The sequence below is a fragment of the Thunnus thynnus genome, chromosome 4 (assembly GCF_963924715.1).
Source record: "Thunnus thynnus chromosome 4, fThuThy2.1, whole genome shotgun sequence".
NCBI lineage: Eukaryota > Metazoa > Chordata > Actinopteri > Scombriformes > Scombridae > Thunnus > Thunnus thynnus.
In genome coordinates this window covers 14,486,554-14,506,573 of record NC_089520.1, presented here as the reverse complement: position 1 = coordinate 14,506,573, position 20,020 = coordinate 14,486,554, and the positions used below count along the sequence as shown (strand labels likewise).

General features: G+C 39.2%; 1 protein-coding gene and 1 long non-coding RNA gene across 2 annotated transcripts in view; one reads left to right on the top strand and one right to left on the bottom strand.

Annotated features, from left to right (window-relative positions):
- Positions 1-20,020, top strand: part of LOC137181267 (uncharacterized) — a 60,946-nt gene that overhangs the window by 10,951 nt on the left and 29,975 nt on the right. Inside the window, exon 2 of the long non-coding RNA XR_010928139.1 lies at positions 16,040-16,108. This is a non-coding gene — a long non-coding RNA (uncharacterized lncRNA). The remainder of the gene's footprint in view (positions 1-16,039; positions 16,109-20,020) is intronic.
- On the bottom strand, positions 1,873-9,564 carry LOC137181265 (cytochrome c oxidase subunit NDUFA4). Its single transcript, XM_067586838.1, has 4 exons — positions 9,379-9,564; positions 6,308-6,393; positions 3,152-3,215; positions 1,873-2,096 (listed from the first exon to the last, which is right to left on the bottom strand). The coding sequence occupies exons 1-4, from the start codon at positions 9,418-9,420 to the stop codon at positions 2,040-2,042; spliced, it is 249 nt and encodes an 82-aa protein (XP_067442939.1). The 5' UTR covers positions 9,421-9,564; the 3' UTR covers positions 1,873-2,039.

Sequence of the window (20,020 nt, the reverse complement as noted above, 5' to 3'; positions counted from 1 at the left end):
GCCTCCACTGCTTTCTGGTAAAATGGTGCATTTATAAACTTCTAAATTATTTGAGTGATGAATTTTTATCACTCTCTCTTTATTTACACTTGAGTCATTATTTCTTCATATCAATAATCTTTCCATTTTATTCTAAATTGTGAAGCTGTTAAAAAAGTCTGTTTCAATATGAGCGCTTTAAAATCATTGATCATTCTTCTGACGTTTAATAATGATGACTGAGATATCTCTGCGATGAAGGTTTACTTCATCTTCAAGTTGGGTTATTGGGCTGTTTTTAAATGTGCAGCCGTGCGTAATGGTTGCACGTAACAATAATGACAGCTGTTCCCATGCTGTTAGAGAAAATCAGCGAAATAAATTGCACTTCTTCTTTGACGTTCTCCTGTTCTTATAGCTCATGTCATTATTACACATAATAATTATGATGATAGTAATAATAATAATTTTTGGCTGTCACTTTGGCGTTCTTTGGGGGGCTTACTTGCTTTACTGCTGGTGTTTTTCAGCCACTTCAGCATTTTTTGAGCCCTACATCAGGAGCTGACTATGTATCCCAGAATGCATTTGCAACAACAGCTGATACAGAGTATTTGGTGACCCATTAGAATCTTTGACCTGCAGTGTTTGTTAGGTTGGTTTAGGCATGAGGAGTGAGATGAATATCAGGGCAGGTCACAGAATGTGATGGGTCACCAAATATGGTGTAACACCTGCAGCACTGACATCATGGCAGAGATTAAATTGTACCAGGCTAAAAGCTGTTGTATTTTCGCTGTAAACATGTCATTTTAGTAAGTCTTTAAAAAAAATTTCAGGCAAGAAAGTAACCATTTAGATTCCCATATGGGGTCAGTTTATCCAAATATCACCTATATCTGTCCCAGAATTGTTCCAGACACATATCATTGTGTCCTGGATGCTATTTTTACTGTCCCTGGGACAACAGGACATCCTTAGGTTCAAGTGCTGCGCAGCAGGCAGCTGTTTTCAAAGAAAGCTACCGGCTCAGCACCAAATGACAAACTGACACAGTTAGTGACTAGCTGGTGAATATGGTGGAGCATTTAGCAGCTGAAGAGCCAGATGTTTTCTTCAGGAGTTGATACAGACCAAAAACAAAGGTAAAGGACAGTGAATGACTTATAGTTATCAGGTGACTAGAAACACGAGTAAATGAATGATAATGTTGCTCTGTAACTGCTGAATGTGTAAATAAGCAACTGTTTGTTCAGCATATCAACTTAAAAGGTGATGATATGTCAGTGCTGTGTGCACAACTTGTTTCCAATACCCCTAAGTGGCCAAAAAGCAGTTAAGGCAGGCTTAAAGGCAGACACTTTTAATCCAGTTCTACCAGTTTTAGAATTAGGCTTAATCCAAATGTCCACCTTCTTGACTTGTGGACTGAGCCCTCGGGGATTTCAGTTGTATGTACCCTGACGTGTTCAATTTCCCTTTAGGCCTACAGGAACTGTTAATTTAGCAGATTATAATAAACAAATCCATGTTATTAAGCCTGTAGGCCCTGTGAATATTCTGTGTGTGCATTATCAAACCTCACTACAGCAAACTTATACAACAAAACTGAAAAAAGCTAATGTCATCAAAAGTAAATATGGTACATATCATTATGATGATGATGATTCTTTTTTTTAAATTATTGATAAAACATCATCACTTCCACATTGGATTATGGGCAAGTGCAGTGAAGTTGGGACATTTAGATTCAGCCTTACTTTTCTGTAACAGACTACGACCTTTGACCTCCCAGTTTAGGGGCTCATACAAGAGAACTAACAGCATAACACATATAAACATTGTTTATTTGCATAGGACATATATATATGATCATGCACTGAAGAAACAGCCTTTGGACTCCTGTGATCTTTAATAGACTTTTGTCCACAAGGTTACAGTGTTAAATAAGAGGAGCATGAAGTGAGACTGAGGAAACGTAAAGGAAGACGTTTCACATCATTGAGGCGACAGCAGGAGGTCCTGCCAAACTTGGTGCCCCTGGAGTTGCTGGAGGACCTTTAGAAGTCAGGGCCCTCTTTCTTCAGGCTCTTGTAGTCGGCGTTGACGGCCACAAACTGCAGAGGGCAGGAGGAATACATTTAAATCTGTTTTGCTTAAATTAAATTCATCAGTGCTGTCTTTAGGAGAACGTGTGGAGGAAAAAAAAAAAAAAGAAGTGGGAGTGAACTGATTTTTTTTTTTTTTTTTTTTTCCCCTCATAGATCCAATATAGACATACACTTATATGCACATGTTTGCTCTCACACAAACACGTTAATTTTCCATGATTCTTTGTTGCTCATTTATTCACCAGATTTATGTATTGCTGATGCTTTTAGTTTGCATATGTCATGGATAATATATTGTGCAACTGCATGCATGTGTTCAGCATATATCATAGCTCCCCAACCATGAAAAACACACATTTTTGCAGTGGCACAGATTATTTTCTACCCATGTATTTTTTCCTGATTGGTCTGCCATTAAAATCCTCAGCTCCCCGCCTTCTCCCTCTTCTCTTTCCTGCTTCCCCCCTCCTCATTACGATCATTGTTTGGACTTCAGTGGAATTTCGATTTGAGACCTTTGCCTTGCTATCGAGAATTAAACATGCCGTGTCCTGACCTTTTGTCTGCAGCGACTTTCATTCCACTGGCAAGCAACGCAGCCTTGAAACCCTCAGAAAAACCGTTCTGTTCTCTGAAAAACACATCATCCAGATCTCTTCTTCTGGGACCCATCAGTTGGTTGTTTTTCTGCTTTATTTTGGGTCAGCGTTGTTAATATTTTCATTAGTTTGTCTGGGGCTCTGGCCTTGTTCAAGAGGCACTGCAAATTATTACTGACCACTTAAAGCTCCAGTTTCATCTGAATTAATTTGTTTTTGAAAGACATTTTGTTTTTCTTAGTTTGAACAGATCTGAAAAAGCCAGAAGGCAGCCATGTTGGTCTGACATTACTTTGCCAGCATTGGTTTGTCTAAATCTATTTTGAGGGGTTTTGAGATTTTCAGTGATATGAACTGGTTGATCAGTGAAAAGATGCCATTCTTGTCTAGATAATTTTTTATATAATATAATTTTCGTGACCAGGCAAGCAGTTGTACAGTGTGTGACTGGGGAATAGTCACCTTGTACTGGTAGGTTGGGTCGAGCTTATTCCAGGGCTCTGGATTGTTCTTCTTGTCCCAGAAGCTGCAAATGTGCAAAGATTCAGGGTGTGGAGAACAGAGAGCAAGGGGGAAAAAAAAGACACAACATGAGAATGAGAGAGGCATGCATGATGGAGGGAAGAACAACATAAAGAGCAGATGCAAAGAAAAAGAGAAACAGACCAAGAAGTAAACAAAAAGGAGGAAAAAGAAGACACAGAGGAACAGAAGGACAGAGACAAAAAGAGATAAATATGTCGATACTAGATGGAGAGACAAGTTGGAGAAAGAGAGAGGTGATTATGAGATGAGGTGAAATCAGCCCAGTGACTTGGCAGCACTCCTCTGTTCATTAACCAAAGTCTGGATTTCACAGTGCTCCACCGCAACTGTCCATCCCTCCTCCCTCCCTCCCTCCCTCCGTCAGCACGTCACGCCGCCAAAGCACAAACAAAGAGACAGAAAGACTGATGGCAGAGCGAGTATGTCTCCCTCTCTCCCTCCATTACCACAAACACTGTCTGAGAGAGAGTCAGCCACTGACCACAGCACTCATCACCAGCTGGTGATGAGGTCAGGCTTTATGGCTGACCCTCAGAACAAGTGGCTCTGTGTGGCCCAAAATAGGACACGAACAGTGCACATTTACTGTATGTGAGTAGTCACTGAGTTCAGCAGGGTTGGTCAGTTTTTTTGGTACTGAATGAATTACAGCTTCACAATTTATTACAGCCAGCTGCTTTTGTTGTAAATTTTAATTTAAGATGATTTTTATGTGGTTATAAAAAAAATCAGTGCTGCGTGGGTGGCTGTTTGGGTTGGTGTTCCATGAAATTTCATCAAATCTAAATCCAGTGTCAAATTCACTTATATTGAATCCAAATCTTTTTAAACATTTGTAAGCAATTCAAATTATAAATAACATGAAAGGGGGGAAAAACACTTTTTTCAGTCTTAATCTGACACTCAGGTGTCAGATTAAGGTATGGCCTATATTTTCAATTTTTCCAAAACTGGTCATCCCAATTCAGAACTGTTAAGCTGATCAGATCCTTCTTAACAACAAAATCGCAGTCCACTTGCGAGCTTGAATTTTTTGAGTTGAAATATGTCTTACGTCTAGTCTTTGTGTCAATTTGTGCTGCCCCGGTCAAATTTGCATGTACAGCACTTGTGCTATCGCTTTCGTTTTGTCTGAATACATAGTTACAAATGATTTTTGGCTGAGTACAGATAATGGTTTTCAAAGCACATTAATTAGACAATAGACTGACTTTTTTATGGTTTTGGCCTGTGGGCAAGTCACTTACAAAATGTACGTTACTAAGATATAGTCAAAAGAAGTTGCTGCTGGTGACGCTAGTTATTTCTTACAGTGAAAGAGACAGTGCTAGATAAAAATGAGGAGCCTGCTACCTTAATGTTTTGTACATTGGTCTTTGCCAATAAGAAAGAGAGAGATCAGAGATCAGTTCCTCCAGGAAATTGGGATTTTGCGATCCGAATAATTGATGCAAATTCATGAAATCTCCAAAATATTTGCAAAAGCTTGCAATTTTGCTAAATTACCGCAATGTTTCCACATGAAATGGCCAAATGAAGCGACTACTTGTGATTTAGACCAATTGTCACGTTTCGTGTAGTGGTAATTTACGTCATTGCAGCACGCATACAGGCGCACATTCAGGTGGAAGATGGACAAATCTCACCTGCCAACAAAAATGATGCCATAGACTGAGCAAAACAACTACCAGATGTTCCCAAATGCGGTTTGCATTCAGTTAGAAGAATACAAGTTGATGCATTGTTCAGACAGCAAAGATGGACATAATTGACCTCAAACATAAAAATGGGCACTTTGGAAATGAAACTATATATTTATGTCAATGGATTTATTTTAATGGCATTATTCACTGATTTTATTTGGTGCTAATGTTGAGGTGAAAGTTTATTTAATAAAGGCTTATAAATGGAACTCTTTTTTATATAATTTTGAGCCCATGGTTCTCATGTTCAGAAAATAAATTTTAAAAATTAGCACTGAAATATAGTTGTTTCTGTGATATGCAGTATGCTTTTTATCGAAGGAAGTGATAACGTATGACTCCTCATCGGTAGTATTTTTTAAAAAATGGCATTTATCACTTTGCTTGCAATTTTTCCCAATCCCCATAATAAGAGCACATAAAACTGCATTGCAATTTTTGAGAAAAGCCGCTGCAAAATCAAACATCTTTGGCTGCAATAATCACAAAAAAGCTGCAAAATCCTGGAGGGACTGAGAGATAAGATTCTATAAGAGATTTATTTGTCTCCAAGCCTAGCTGTGTGTCTGTGTCTGTATATTATTGCCAACCTGGGCCCAGATCCAAAATGGAGCCTGATATCGCAACCAAACTCTAGTGGCAGTTTGAAAAATTTCAAATCATACTCAAGCTTTCAGAATCAGAAAAACTTTATTGTCCATCCCAAGGTAATGGAAAATTGTGTTTGACGTGGCTCATACATTACGCATAGAATAAAAACATAAAACTTACACATAGTGTTAAAGATTTATACTTACAAAGGGGGGACCCAAAAGTTCCCAGAAGCCAATGATAGCAGAGGAGTAGGGTGTAGTTATCAGATTTGCTGCTAGGTAGTGTATGCCTACAGCTTGGTGAGACTAAAATTGGTAGAAGCTTTGCCACCATGGAAGAAAACCAGGAGAAAAACACAGGAGGCTCTGGGTGCAGTGACAAAAACTGACAAATGACAGAAAATGTTTCCAGGAACAGGAGAAGTACTGAGATAAGTGCATCACAAGGAGAATACTTTGAAGGGGATTAGAAAGGTGCTTCTAAAAGATTTATAATGATTTGATATTGTCTTGTAATTTAACAATTCCAGGAATTTTGGATCCCCCCTCGTATACACATAGTTTGGCTGTAAAGTGCATTTTGAATAAATGATTTTTGGGTCCTATGTGAACCACAAAAAGCACCACAAACATGAAAAACAACAGAGCTGCACTTGTGTACCCAAGGTTTGGATTCAGCTGACAATAATGGGAAAACACTGTAAAATCACACAGTATCAAAAACAAGGTGTAGGTTGCTACAATGGTTAACAGTCTAGACAAACAGACAAACTTACGTGACATGAGGCCCTCTTGCCAGACGGATCAGGTAGCAGGCGGCCCCTGTCATGCCCACAGTCAAGAAGACAAACTGAGGGATTAACTGAGAGAGGAGAGAGGAGGAATGTGTTAGTCCCAGACCTTAGAGGCGTACAAAGGTAAACAAACATATTCTATCAAGTGGTTGGCTTTGATATGTACTGTGAACATACACCTGTGTGAAATACACAGACACACACACACACACACACATGCACACACATACACAGGTAGTTGTTATTCCTGTTTTTCCTCTTCCTGCCCTCCTCCATATGCATGAGGCCCAGGCCATGTGTGAGGCAGCTCACTGTCAGCCTGGGTTGAACGGGCAAGGACGCGCTGGAAGAGAGCGGGCGCATCTCTGTGTGTGCCAGCCTCTCCACCTCAACACTATACCTGTCAGACTGAGCGACAGCATCACGCACACACACACGCATATACACGCACATGTATGCATGTAATTGAGCTAAGTCTGCACACTCAAACACAGTGAAAGGAGTATTTGCACACACAGACACACTTATTTGATGTTCTGAGCGGTGACGATGACAGGAATTAAAATAGAAAAGCGCATTAGGGGGACAGGGGAATAATGTGATATGTCATCTTAAACATGCAAAGCTTAGGGGCGACAGTCTTCTCACCACGCAGCATCTATTCATCAACACTGCACCGCCATACATTTCCTGTCTATTTTGTTAGGTGATAGTCTACATATTAGACAGAGAGAGAGTCACACCACTGGCGAACAGCTGTTCTTAGCCCACTCAGATCTAGTCAAGCTGTAGAGAGATGACAGTTTGATCGGGTTGAACTGACGGATGTCTCTATTCAGCTGTATCTAGACATCTGTCTTCTGTCTGATTGCATTGCCACTTGCCTTGTTGTTGATTAGGAGACTGGTTATAAAACGTTGATATTCACTACCCTAAAGCTATGGTAGAGAAATAAAGAATAGATCCACCCCCAGACTACTCAGTACACAACTGTTTAACAACTCAGAGTCAGAGTTGCACAGTAGTATTATATCAATATTGTAAAGATTTTTAAATGTTGTCATCAGGACTGCAACTAATGATTACTGTCATTGTTGTGAGGGATTTTTTTTTTTCGAGGACGCTTTGAGAGCTGACTTGTGTGAACTTGGGGTGGACATGTAAGTATCCCAGCATGCATTTCACATCAACCAGCAGCATGACGGAGGATATTAGCCAGACTCGCAACTTTTACGATTTTAGTTCTACAACTGTCACCATTTAAGTTTTGAGATATTTTCGGGTGAGAAAATAATAATTCAGATTTAATAACTTTTGTAAGATAAATTGAGGTTTTAGCAACAAAATATAATGCTTGTTGCTTCCAAATTGGCTTGGCTGAAGGTAAATTTTGGGTTTGTGTTTTTTTTATTAGGTAGTTGTACAATAATGTTCCCACTGTGTCCTTTTGGCTACAAATATATGTTCAGATCATGCCACACTTCAGTAAAAAGTGTATACAATAAATATATGTGAATAAAAACAAACAGAGGCAGTGTAGTGTATCATATTGAACGTCACTTTGTTGTACATGTACAATTTATTGAGGATGACCGGTATATCTGTTGACTTAACTCCAGGACAGCACAGTTCAACGCTACAAAAAACCTTTCAGATGAGATTATCTTGTAGCTTTGTTGAAGTGTAATCAGCAGAGCCCACATGAGCTAGTGATGTCAGCAAGAACACTGTTGTTCCACTTTCAAGTTGAGCATACTACATCCTACCGTCATCGGGAGTTTTGGACTCCTGAGTTCAACATGTCAAGTTAAATTTCCCAAGAATACAAGTTCGAACTTGTCGTGCTCTGTATTGAGAAAGGCCTCTTGTTTTGTTCGACCAGCCGTCCAAAACCTCAAGATATTACATTTGAAAAAAGAGCAGTTAATGCTCACATTTGAGAAGCTAGAACTAATGACTAGTGTTTTTGCTTCATAAAATTAACCAACTAGCTGAATTGTTTTCAGTTAATTTCATCAACTAATCAATTAGCCAGCTAACTATTTCAGCACTAGTTATCTATGTGTGTGCTCTTCCAGGATGGATTTTATGTTTGCTGAATTCTTCTCCAAGTATGTTCGAAGTTCATAGTGCACACTAAATTTGTACTGGCACGCCCACACAGACACACACGAGTGCAGATGCTCAGCTTCGATTACTCAAGCAAACACGTAGAGCCGTGTGCACACAAACACAGAGAAGCAGGTCAGCTTTGATCACACACACAAGCACACACACCAAGCGAGTGATGAAGATAGGCCTGTGAATAGGGAGCTGTCCTCTCCCCAGTGCTGATATCTTTATTTTGTGCCCTGCAAGTGAGTGTTTCACCTTTTACCATTCAGCCTGACCGATATAGGAAGTGTTTTATACTCGCTTGGGTTCGATACTGTTGCTGCCCTTATTACTTTTTTGGTGCACTGCCAAGCCAACCCCGTCAATCCACAAATTTGGGTCACCCACAGCATAACTCTCAGGCAACAGGAAAAAAACAAGCACAGACAGCTTCTGTGTGTTTCTTTTTCTTTCTTTCTTCATTTTATGATGATAGTTGCAAAGGAAAATATAGGAAATTAATATTCCACTAGTACAAAATAATTATGTGCGGTCACAGTGATTATTGTAAACAACTGAGATGATGTAATATATTTCTTTGAAAATTTGCTTTTTGGAGGCACTTGTAGAATTATGCATAATTCATGTCTACTACTGTATGTCCATGTGTGTATACTGCACATGTGAACCTTCTGGGCATATACTGTACAGTGTACAGTAAATTTATTTTAATTGGTAGTGAAGTCTTCCTCGTCATTTAGTGAATTCAGTGAATTGATGATCTACAATTTAATAAACCAATACCCAACTTCCCAGAAAACGTATTCACAAACGTGAACATTAACAAAAAACAGAATAAATTAGGCCTTGTGTATACATCACTATATGGAAATTAAAGCTTGATATTAAACATAAAAATAATCGCAAATCTCAGTAGTTATGAAAATAATGCAACCTACCCCGGGATGTTTCTTCGCGTGTTGAAACATGATCTTAATCATCTTTACTGATCTTCCAAGAAGGAAGCTAAAACATCCACCAAACAAAAATGTGACGAAAACAAAGTGGAAAGCTAAAGTTTGATGAAAATGTCCATTTGAATGTCTCGGATTTATAGAAAGAGCTGTTTGTGTGCTGAAGTACAGTATGTTGGCCAGCACAGTGAAAACTGTTGCCAATCCCCCCCCCCTCCCTCTGTCCCTCTCCCTCCCTCCCATTGGACGAATGAGAGGGTCAGGGGAAAGAGGGAGAGAGAGACTGTCCTAATCCTGATAATCACATCTGTTGAGGACACTGTATTATTCCACTGAGGCTCATTGAGTACTCGGTGTCCTAAAGTGTTTTGTTATACAACAACAAAACTACCAGATTTTTACTGACACAACAAATAGAAAAGACATTTTTCCAAACAATTCCTTCTGGAGGTTGTGCAGCGGTAGTGCAGCCTGCTCCTGTAATAGCTTCATGTGTAGACCTCACTCCCACAGGGCAGCCATTGTGTTGGACTGTTTTATGTTATATTGGCATTTATCAAGCGGGTAGCCCTGTATGAAAAGTGAAGCCAGTGTGGAAGTGCCTTAAACCTGAATACTTTCTAATGGCCAGCAGGAGGCGACTCTCCTGGTTGCAAAAAGAAGTCCAATTGTATGGAAGTCTATGAGAAAATGACCCTACTTCTGACTTGATGTATTACCTCAGTAGACAGTTTCTTTTATGGGCTTATGGGCTCAATCCCTAGTTTCAAGTCTTCTTCAATACAGCATGATATTCATTTGGTATATTATGGTCCCATTTTAAGTAAAATAGACGATAAAGCAGGGGCATGGCTACCTTGTGATTTGACAAGTCGCTACCACGGCAATGATGTTGATTATGTAACGTAACCATGGCGTAAGTAACCCAGATTCACAGAGTATAGGCATAGCTGCAACTATTTCACAGTGTGTTTTCAGTTTGTGAAAGTTAATTGTAACATTTTGGTTTGGTTCTACTGAAAGACCCTTTAGGGAGTCGGCTGTTCAATTTTTACATTGAGTACATTTGTTTTAATGGTTTTAAGCCGTTTTTTTGCTAGCATTAGCATTATCACACTTGGACTGTAAATGCACTGTGCTAACTGGTGTTGACCAAGTTAGCAGCTAGCGCTAGGGTTAGCTCTACCCTCTCATCCAAATGTGGTCACTTCTGGCTCCAAAAATCAAAGATGGTGATGGTCAAATTGCCAAACTCAAGGCTTAAGAATGGCAGTCCACAAAGCAATGGATGACGTCACAGTGACTACATCCATATTTTTTTTCAACGTCTGTCATTTATAAAATTACAAGCCACTGTTTTCATGGATAGTCATCACCTTAAAACTTGAAAAGCTGCCTTCAGTGGTCATTAAACAGTGCTGCTTATGCAGCGCAACTTGTTCTGTGTAAAGATGTGATAAGTAATGGCAGCATCCAACGTGTCCCTGGGGTCAAGACCTTCCCAGGCATAATAATGGCAATTGATTGGTCAGTGATGCAGCGCCTGCAGACCTTTCAGGTTCTTTGTGCAGCACTTTGTGACCTAATGTAATTAACACTATAATGCTATGCCAGGAAAATGCACAGGTCATTACTATTCCTTACTTAAGATACCTGTTGTGTTCTCACTATTTATCATGCTTAAGTGGATGAGTGAAGCCAAGTGGTTGTTGGTTTTTAAACCACAACTTAAACTTTGTTCACATTTGCCTGTCATCTTTTGACAAGAATAAGGAAATGTTGCCCACAAGGTGATTGAGGAAGTAGAGAAATAAAACGATTCCCCTTAATAAGTTTAGTCTGTTAAACTATCTTACTGACCAAATACTAAACACACTGGGCCTCATGCAAGAGACGGTTGTACGAACAGATGAGGCACATACTACACAATGATTTAAGAATACAGACAAACTTTTTGAGTGGTCCAGACCTCTGGACACTTACAATAATTTATGTAATTTATTTTTGGGAAATGATGCTGCCAATTATGAAATCTCAAACGTGTATCTACTCATGAACAGGTGGCATTCATCAGGTTGAAACAAGCGATTCGTAACAAGGTTTTGCAGTTGAGAGAGTTTGGTGAATCTTACTTGGAAAACTTGTAGGAGCAAACCACACTTAAAAAAGTAAGAGAGGTTTGTGATGAGTATACAAAAGTCTTACTTCATAAGACCAAACGTTATCTGCAGCAGCCTTTGAGATAAATATTTATCTTAGAGTACAATGAGGATAATAAATCCTTCACCCATGTGAAGAGGCTCAGTTTGTACAACCTGCCTTATCCGGCATGTGCATGCATTTCCCCAACTTTTTAACTTCTGTTTACTGTATGAAAGTTGTCCAATGTTTAGGGGTGATTTATGCCACAGTGCCTTCATCCTGCAGTCTTGTGAGTCACCATAAGTTGTTTTACCTGACGTTTGTCAGTGGAAAGAATGCTATTTCTGTATACCACATGACAAAGGTAATGGGTGCAATTTGTCACCCAGCAAGGATAGAGAGATTGATGAAGGCTGATGGGGAAGGAAAGGTGTTCAACAAAAGAGGATGGGGGGGAATGAGATGCATTAAGACGAAAGAGGAGAGAGAAAAAGTCAATACGCGCTCCCCCTTCCTCATCAGTCTCGTCCATTGTTCCCCCTAACAGATTGTCAGCCAAGTGTTTAAAAGAAGCAGAGTGCAATATCCAAATCTGTTTGGATATTGCACCTAAGAGGAAGAATTGCTTTAATAAGACTTTCTCTGTGAGAATGAATAGAGTAGGATGGGCCTACAGGGACACACACACACACACACACACATACACACACGGGCTGTGTCCAAAATCCATCCCTTGTTTGCTCATTCACAACTCCTCATGTAGTAGAGTACTCCATAGTGAGCTGCAAATTGAGATTTTGGGCACATACAAATCATCGTCATTTTGTGTCGTCACTGTCAGCTGTAGAGTTTCACAACTGTAATTTTTGCATCTAAAAAATGAAAATTCCTTCTACTTGCATACTGCATATACACAAACAACATGTAACTTTACATCTTTGTTTCATACTTAGAGCAAATACAATCAGTATTTTTATAATGTATGTTTTTGTCTTATTTTATAATAATTCTGTCTGTGTTTTCCTTTTGTGATTCCCTTTTAAATGAATCTCATAATCCCTGCTTTGTAGCTGGATAATCTTTTTTTAAAGGTGCACTGATCAATATTTTGATATTAACAATGGATCCAATGACCACATCTTCCAGCTCATTGTTTTGGTTTTCCGGCCTGAAACTTTACTGTTTTGTTTCGCTCTCACTGCCCTAATACCTCATTTTTGGGCGTAATATGCAGCTGTCCAGATGGACAAAATTAGTGACTAGCTGCTGAACTATGTGGAGCATTTAGCAGCTTAAGGCATTTTCACACCCATAGTTCAGTTGCTTTGGTCCGAATCAGTGGATGAGTCGCTACTTTGTTGCATTTTCTCTTTGGTTCACTTTGGTTTCACACAGCAAAATTTCAAGCAGACCAGAATGTATCAACAAAAGCCATGTGGAAGAAAAGAGAGTTTGCTTCTCTTCCAGGATAGCTATCCAAAATGGACCATCAGCAGAATTGGCATTTCTTCATAATTACGGTCATCATTTGCACCATATACCAAGCCAAAATATGTGAGCAGAATGGCACATTTAAACACACTTCAAGGCAACATCTAGAGAACAATGTGTTGGGTTTCCCATTAATGTATTAAACTATGGCAGGCTGCCACAGTTTATTTGCCCCGCTACAGTTTCACATCGGCACCCCCCCACATATAACCAACACTTGTGATACCGGTGTGTCTGTGTGTGTGCACATGTAACCTGATGTATCCCAGATAACCACCGCATAAGCCGACACACCCACTCAGAACTATACATTTTCAACAAGCTTTTCTTTCATTCCTCAGAGAGTGGTAAGTAGTCATGCGTCCCCCTCAGCAACACAAGTCTGACACATTCAGGGAATGCAGGAGCCTTATCCAAACTCTGAGGCTGTTTGCCTCCCTGTACAAATGAGTGGTGACCTCAACATGTGATCCCACCAGGATAGCTTCCAAATAATAGATGGCTGTGTTACTGATTTTTCTCTCTGTATTTGTGGCTTATGATCGTACAGAGATTGACTGTGACAGTATTTATTTTGAATCTTGACCTCTATTTCCACCTCAGTTATTGGACAGAGGACCAGGGGTGCCGCTATTAAATTGTAGGCCACACAGCACATAAAAATATTACCATCAGCAATGAAGTCCGTCATGAACACACTTTTTTTTCTGCAGAATTTGAACCATTTGGGTTATTTCCAATGAGCGATTTCTGCCTGTTCTGTTTTTGTCTATGCTCCTCTTGCTGGTTTGAAGTGGGTGAGCTGGAAAATGTGATGTCATGTGTACCACTCAGGACTTTGCAATATTTGAATTAAAATGTGATGACCATTGTTGGATTTTAGTTTTTTGTTAATGTTAAAGCTGGAGTGCGGGACTTTTGTCTCTCCCTTCTGGCCGTGAGAGTAATTACAAAAACACTGTAAACACGTACTTACGTCACAATCTACGCCATAGCTTTCTCCGTCGCTACCCATTTAACTATCAGAATTTGATCCATTTGGTCTGAAAACATTTCGAAAGTGTAGAAGAGTCACAGGATTCAATTATTTATTATCAAGTTAGCAGAGGGCTAACCAGAGGTTAGCTAGCTTGGGCGGCAGAAGTCTCTGAGTGTGCATTCAAAGAGCCGATGTGGGAATGTCCCTTCCGACATGAGATTTAAAAACTCTGTATACTGTGACATACAGAGAGATTTATCTGGCCGTCATAGGTGTAATCAGCAATGTTTGAACTCGTTTGGCAAGGGCTTGAATGTGATGGACATTCATTTATATGTCAAAGTTCCACACTGCAGGTTTAAGGCCACTGTCATTTCATATATTGAGCAATATATAATGTGTTTCCAGTCTTTGTGCTGAGTTAAGCTAACTGGCTGCTTACTGTTTCCCAAAATGTTGAACTGTTCCTCAAGTTGCAACTTCTTTGTCTCAAAGCTCGTATTTAAAACTCCTTTGTGTGTAAATGTTCGTAATTTTCTGTGTATTCAGTGTTGTGGTGTCACCTTCCTGCAAGGACCCCAAAGGCGTACTTCTTCCCTTTTCCTCTCACTGCAGGAACACAATCTATCTGGAGAAATGTACTCTGAGGTGTTTTTTATTTCACTTATAACATCAGGTGCTGCATGTGATAAAGCTGCAGTCAATTTCTGTGTCAAGTAACAAAGTTTAGCTGTGAAGATCTTGCAACTGTCAGTCTCCCCAATGATAGACAAAGTGGAGAAACATATATGGGTGTGTGTGTATATATACGTTATATTAAGGTTTACAGTATATAATCTTTGGGGAAAAAAACTATAACTGAACACATTTCCCAAATGCAAAACTTGTTCTTTGGAATGAACACTGTTGTATCTCACTTTTCATGTTTTATTCAAGTTTAGTATGAAGTCAATAACCTTGCACTGAGCGTGATAGCTACAGACCCGTTTTTACATCTTTCCATGACTACGTGACTGTATTGGATACAGAATATACATGTGGCAATGGACATGTATAGGAGAGGGATATGGATATGTACAACGCCTTATGGCAGCTTGTTTGAATTACTTTATGGAACAGTAACATAACAAATAAAACAAAGGAAGCATTTCAAAATCCCTCAGTCGGTTTACCATAGAAACAAAGACTGCAGGACTTATAGGAACAAAGCAGAGCAGTATGGCTTCATCAACAGCAGCAGGAGTTACAGCAGTGAGTGTAGAGGGCAAATGTGAGCATGAAGACCTTTTAAATAGACCACCAGACCAGGTTAGTGAGATGTGATGGTCTGAGGAGTATGATATGACTTAGTGTCCAGCAAGAACCTGTTTGTTATAATTTGAGCCCTACTGATGCATCAGCATGGCTGATATTATGTACTGATTTTAGCTTATTTCAGATAGATCAGTTTTGGCGTAGATGTCAGCCAGTAATAACAAATAGTTGCTGTACAGGAATGCCAAAGATAAAATGAAAATTTGTTGATTCATCAATTATTTTACTGACAGAATATGAATCACCTATTTTGATGATCGATTGATCATTTGTCCATTTCCGAGCAAAATTGCCAAACATTTACTGGATGCTTCTTTGTTAGTTGGACAAGACAAGCAATTTGACACACGGAGTTCTGGGAAACCTTATTTTCTTTTTTATTAGTCTTTGGTTTTTATTTGTCATTTTTTTAAAAAGAAAAACACTTGATTGTTTGAGAAAATATTCACCATATTAATCTATAATGAAAATAGTCATTAGTTGCAGCCCTAAGGAATATCGCTGAGATATCATTATGGGATCAAATATCAATATTGGTTTCTACCTTTAAAAAGTCCTCATTATAATCACCTTAAAATGGGATTTGTCTTCACAGGGAACATTGTATGTTGGTCCACAAGAAACAGAGTAAAAGTACTAGTAGTAGCTGTTGTCGTATAACAGCATGAGCATTGCTTCTTTAACCACACAGAGAGATTAACTTCTTTTTCTTTTTATAAGAGTCTTGGCCAAGAATTATAAAGCAGAAGAAGAGTGGAGGGTACGACATCTGTGGGGAATTATCCATCTGTGAGTGATCTCATTTCAATTCCTTACACTCAGTGCACATGCAAGAAAGTCATAGTTAGACTGTGGCCATCGTTATTTACGATTTCTACAAGCAGAAGGTGGAGGAGAGAGCTGTTCTTAAAGCAGAAGGCATTTCATCTAATAGCCATGTGTGAATCTAAGCATAAAAAACAACACAATCTGTTTCCAAGTTTTTCAAGAGGCATGAAAAATACCAGCCGCCGCCACTTACAAATTGTTTCTATACACAGTAGCACGGCAAGCACATGCATACACACATTTTACATCTAAACAGGCACATCCACAGAAATTACAGGAATCTGTGTTACCATGGTCTGGCAGGGCGCTTGTTTTTTATTATTAAGTGGCACAGTAGCACATTTCAAACACTCCACTATAATCAGCAGCTCCCCTCCATCCTCACCACTGAGGTTTGGATGATGGTCACGACTTTGTGTGCCCAAACCCAGTCCCATGAGTTCTGCAATTGCTTTGATGCATTTTTCAAAAGGGCTGTGACATGAATGCCAAAAACACATAGCTTCCAATTCCTCCAGACAGCACACAGTATCCTCACCATTCCTCCTTTGTCACATTTTCTTTGCCGTACTGGAATTTTTGTAATAATAATATAACTTCTGTAGAGACCCCGATACTGTACCTCTGCACTGCCAGCTGACAGGATGGTGGCAATGCTGAGGTTCTGTTTTTGGTACACTTTGTAATAAAACTCTCTTTCCCCACCTTTCCTCTTTCTCTTTTTCTCTTTGTCCCACTCTCTATATAATGTTTTGTAGGTTAGACCTGATTTTCTGTAGGTTTATGTTTATCCAGGCCTCAGCAAAAATATAACTGGAATATCTGAATATTGTCTCATCACAGTAATATTAAATTATTATGTGTGTTTCCTGTGTGAGTTACTTTTCTTTTCAATTCATAGCCCAATAACTGCTTTGTATTTGTGTGAATTTGTTTAAAGCTGCACCAATCAATATTTTATTATTAACAGTGGATCAAATGTGTATAATGTGAAAGATGTCGCTTGTAGTCACAAACCCACTGTTAATTATTAATAAACCCACTGTGTATTACCTGCAACAAACTGTCCATATTCCAGACCTTTGAATCTCTGTCTGTATCACAGATTTTTGTGGTAGTAGTAGTAGTAGTAGTAATAATAAAAGTTTATCTGTATAGCACTTACCAAAATCAGCAATTACAAGGGGCTTTACAAGTGCAGGCATAAAAGGAACAAAGGACTGAATAAAATGCCAAATACACATACATGACCACATATATAACATTAAAAACAAATATAAATAAATCAATAAATAAAGGTTACAAGAAAGCCTTAGGTGTAGTGAGTTTTCAGAAGCGAGGTTGGTTTATAGATGTAAAATCTCATAAAGTGGACCTATTTTCCTTATTTTCAGTCAAATATATATATATAATGTTACAATGTCGGATGTTCATGTTAAACATGGCCAAAGTGTCAAATAATGAGGTAAACATATATAGAAGTAATCCCTGTGAGCAAAAAGCACAGGCCTCAGACTGCTCTGAACACTTGGTTTCCAACATTTTTTTTTACTTTCAGCCCGAGCCGATGTCGGCTTGTGATGGATTTTTTTTATATGGTCATCTGCTCACTGCTCCTCTCTGCTAACATTATGGCAGTTTTCCATTGTTTTGGGGGTAGTCACACTGAGCCATGACTCAGGTCCGGCTGGCACGCTGTGAGTGTTTTTCCATTACACAGCACTGCAAAGTAAAATAAGTTGTTTACCTGTTGGAGGTGTGCTGGTTGTCTGCAGCTCTTCATCAAACATCATCATCACTGTGGCTGTTTCTGCTTGTACTAGTCCTCCCTGCATTATTTCTAACTGATCCACAGCACAAATAGCTCAAAATTTCTCCATATCTTGTTGTGTCGACCAGTTATTAGCACCACTAACGAAGCTCTGCTGATTCGGTGAGGCACACGTTTCATATCCTGTAAATTCCTCACAATAAAAGTCTGGCATTATTTAGTCATTTAAAAGCTTTTATTATGAAGCAGTAATGCTTTACTGGAAATGTTTGGTTTGTTTTGGCAGTAACTTAATTTGGTTTGCTTGAATTTATTGCTGCATGACAAGAAACATAACAAAATATAGGTTTGACAATGCCCTAACTTCCATTTCACTGTGACTTTAAGTCAAATATTTACTCATCTTTTGACTTTTACTCAGCTTCCATATCAACTGAAAATTATGTTGTCAGGACAGATTCCTCACTTTTTACTTACTGGTTAGGGCAAAATAACATCCCTTCCAAACAGAAAACAGCTGGCAGATTAGTCTGATTATTATTATTAGCTAAAGAGACTTTTTTTTTGGTTGGTAGGGACCAAAACAGAGCTAAAATGCAGAGATGCACTGATCTATCAAAAACATCCGATTTTCAGCTGGTCGGCCATGACTGGTAACCGGCCCTGATCAGTCTCATACAGTTGTGTTCAAAATAATAGCAGTCCCACATCACTAGCAAGATAAATCACCGTTTTTGTTAGAATTTCAACTGCAAGTAAGTTTCTAGAAGGTTTAGTAAAGGTATAGAAAACCAACAGACCCAACAGGCATGACGTGCATGCTGCTGATTCTGTGAAACTGAATCATTTACTGAAAGGGGCGTGTTCAAAAAAATAGCAGTACCGAGTTCAATTAGTGAGGTCATTGATTATGTGAAAAAAATAGGTGTTAAACAGGTGGCCCTTATTTAAGGATCAAGGCAACTGACGCTGCATATGCTGGCTGCGCATTTGTCTTTGAAAAACAGAACTGTTCAGAAGAAGAGCTTTCTTTGATTAAGAAATTAATAAAAGAGGGGAAAACCTATAAAGAAGTGTAGAAAATGATAGGCTGTTCGGCTAAAATGATATCAAACGCTTTAAAATGGCAGCCAAAACCAGAAAGGCGAGGAAGAAAAAGAAAAACGACTATTCTAATGGATCGGAGAATAACCAACATGGCAAAGGCTCAGCCAATGATCAGCTCCAGGAGGATCAAAGAAGATCTAAGATTGCCTGTGAGTACTGTAACAATCAGACGACGTCTATGTGAAGCCAAGCTACCAGCAAGAAGCCCCCGCAAAGTCCCATTGTTAAAAAAAAATACATGTGCTGAAGCAGTTACAATTTGCCGAAGAACACATTGACTGGCCTAAAAAGAAATGGCGTAATATTTTGTGGACTGATGAGAGTAAGATTGTTCTTTTTGGGTCTAAGGGCCACAGACAGTTTGTCAGACGTCCTGCAAACACTGAATTCAAGCCACAGTACACCGTGAAGACAGTGAAGCATGGTGGTGCAAGCATCATGATATGGCGATGTTTCTCGTACTATGGTGTTGGTCCTATTTATTGCATACCAGGGATCATGGATCAGTTTGAGTACATCAGAATACTGGAAGAAGTCATGTTGCGTATGCTGAAGAGGAAATACCCTTGAAATGGGCGTTTCAACAAGACAATGACCCCAAACACACCAGCAAGTGAGCACAATCATGGTTCCAGACAAACAGAATTCAAGTAATGGAGTGGCCAGCACAATCCCCGGACCTTAATCCCATAGAAAACTTGTGGGCTGACATAAAAAATGCTGTTCATGAGGCAAAACCAAGAAATGCAGAGGAACTGTGGAATGTAGTACAATTGTCCTGGGCTGCAATACCTGTTGACTGGTGCCAGAAGTTGGTCGACTCCATGTACCACAGATGTGAAGCAGTTATCAGAAACCGTGGTTATGCAACTAAATATTAGTTTATGATTCTCAGGAAAGTTGAATCTTCAAGCATTTCTTAGTTTATACAGTACATTTTTGAGTTTGCAAAGAAAGATGTCAACACTGCTATTTTTTTGAACATTATATTTCTT

What these genes read in the sequence shown, in the direction of transcription:
- LOC137181265 (XM_067586838.1), bottom strand. Translation starts at nt 9,420, where the DNA reads ATGATTAAGATCATGTTTCAACACGCGAAGAAACATCCCGGG. An exon ending in ACGCGAAGAAACATCCCGGG is followed by an intron (nt 6,394 to 9,378) that starts GTAGGTTGCATT and finishes CTCCTCTCTCAG; the next exon opens with TTAATCCCTCAGTTTGTCTT. An exon ending in GCAAGAGGGCCTCATGTCAC is followed by an intron (nt 3,216 to 6,307) that starts GTAAGTTTGTCT and finishes GCACATTTGCAG; the next exon opens with CTTCTGGGACAAGAAGAACA.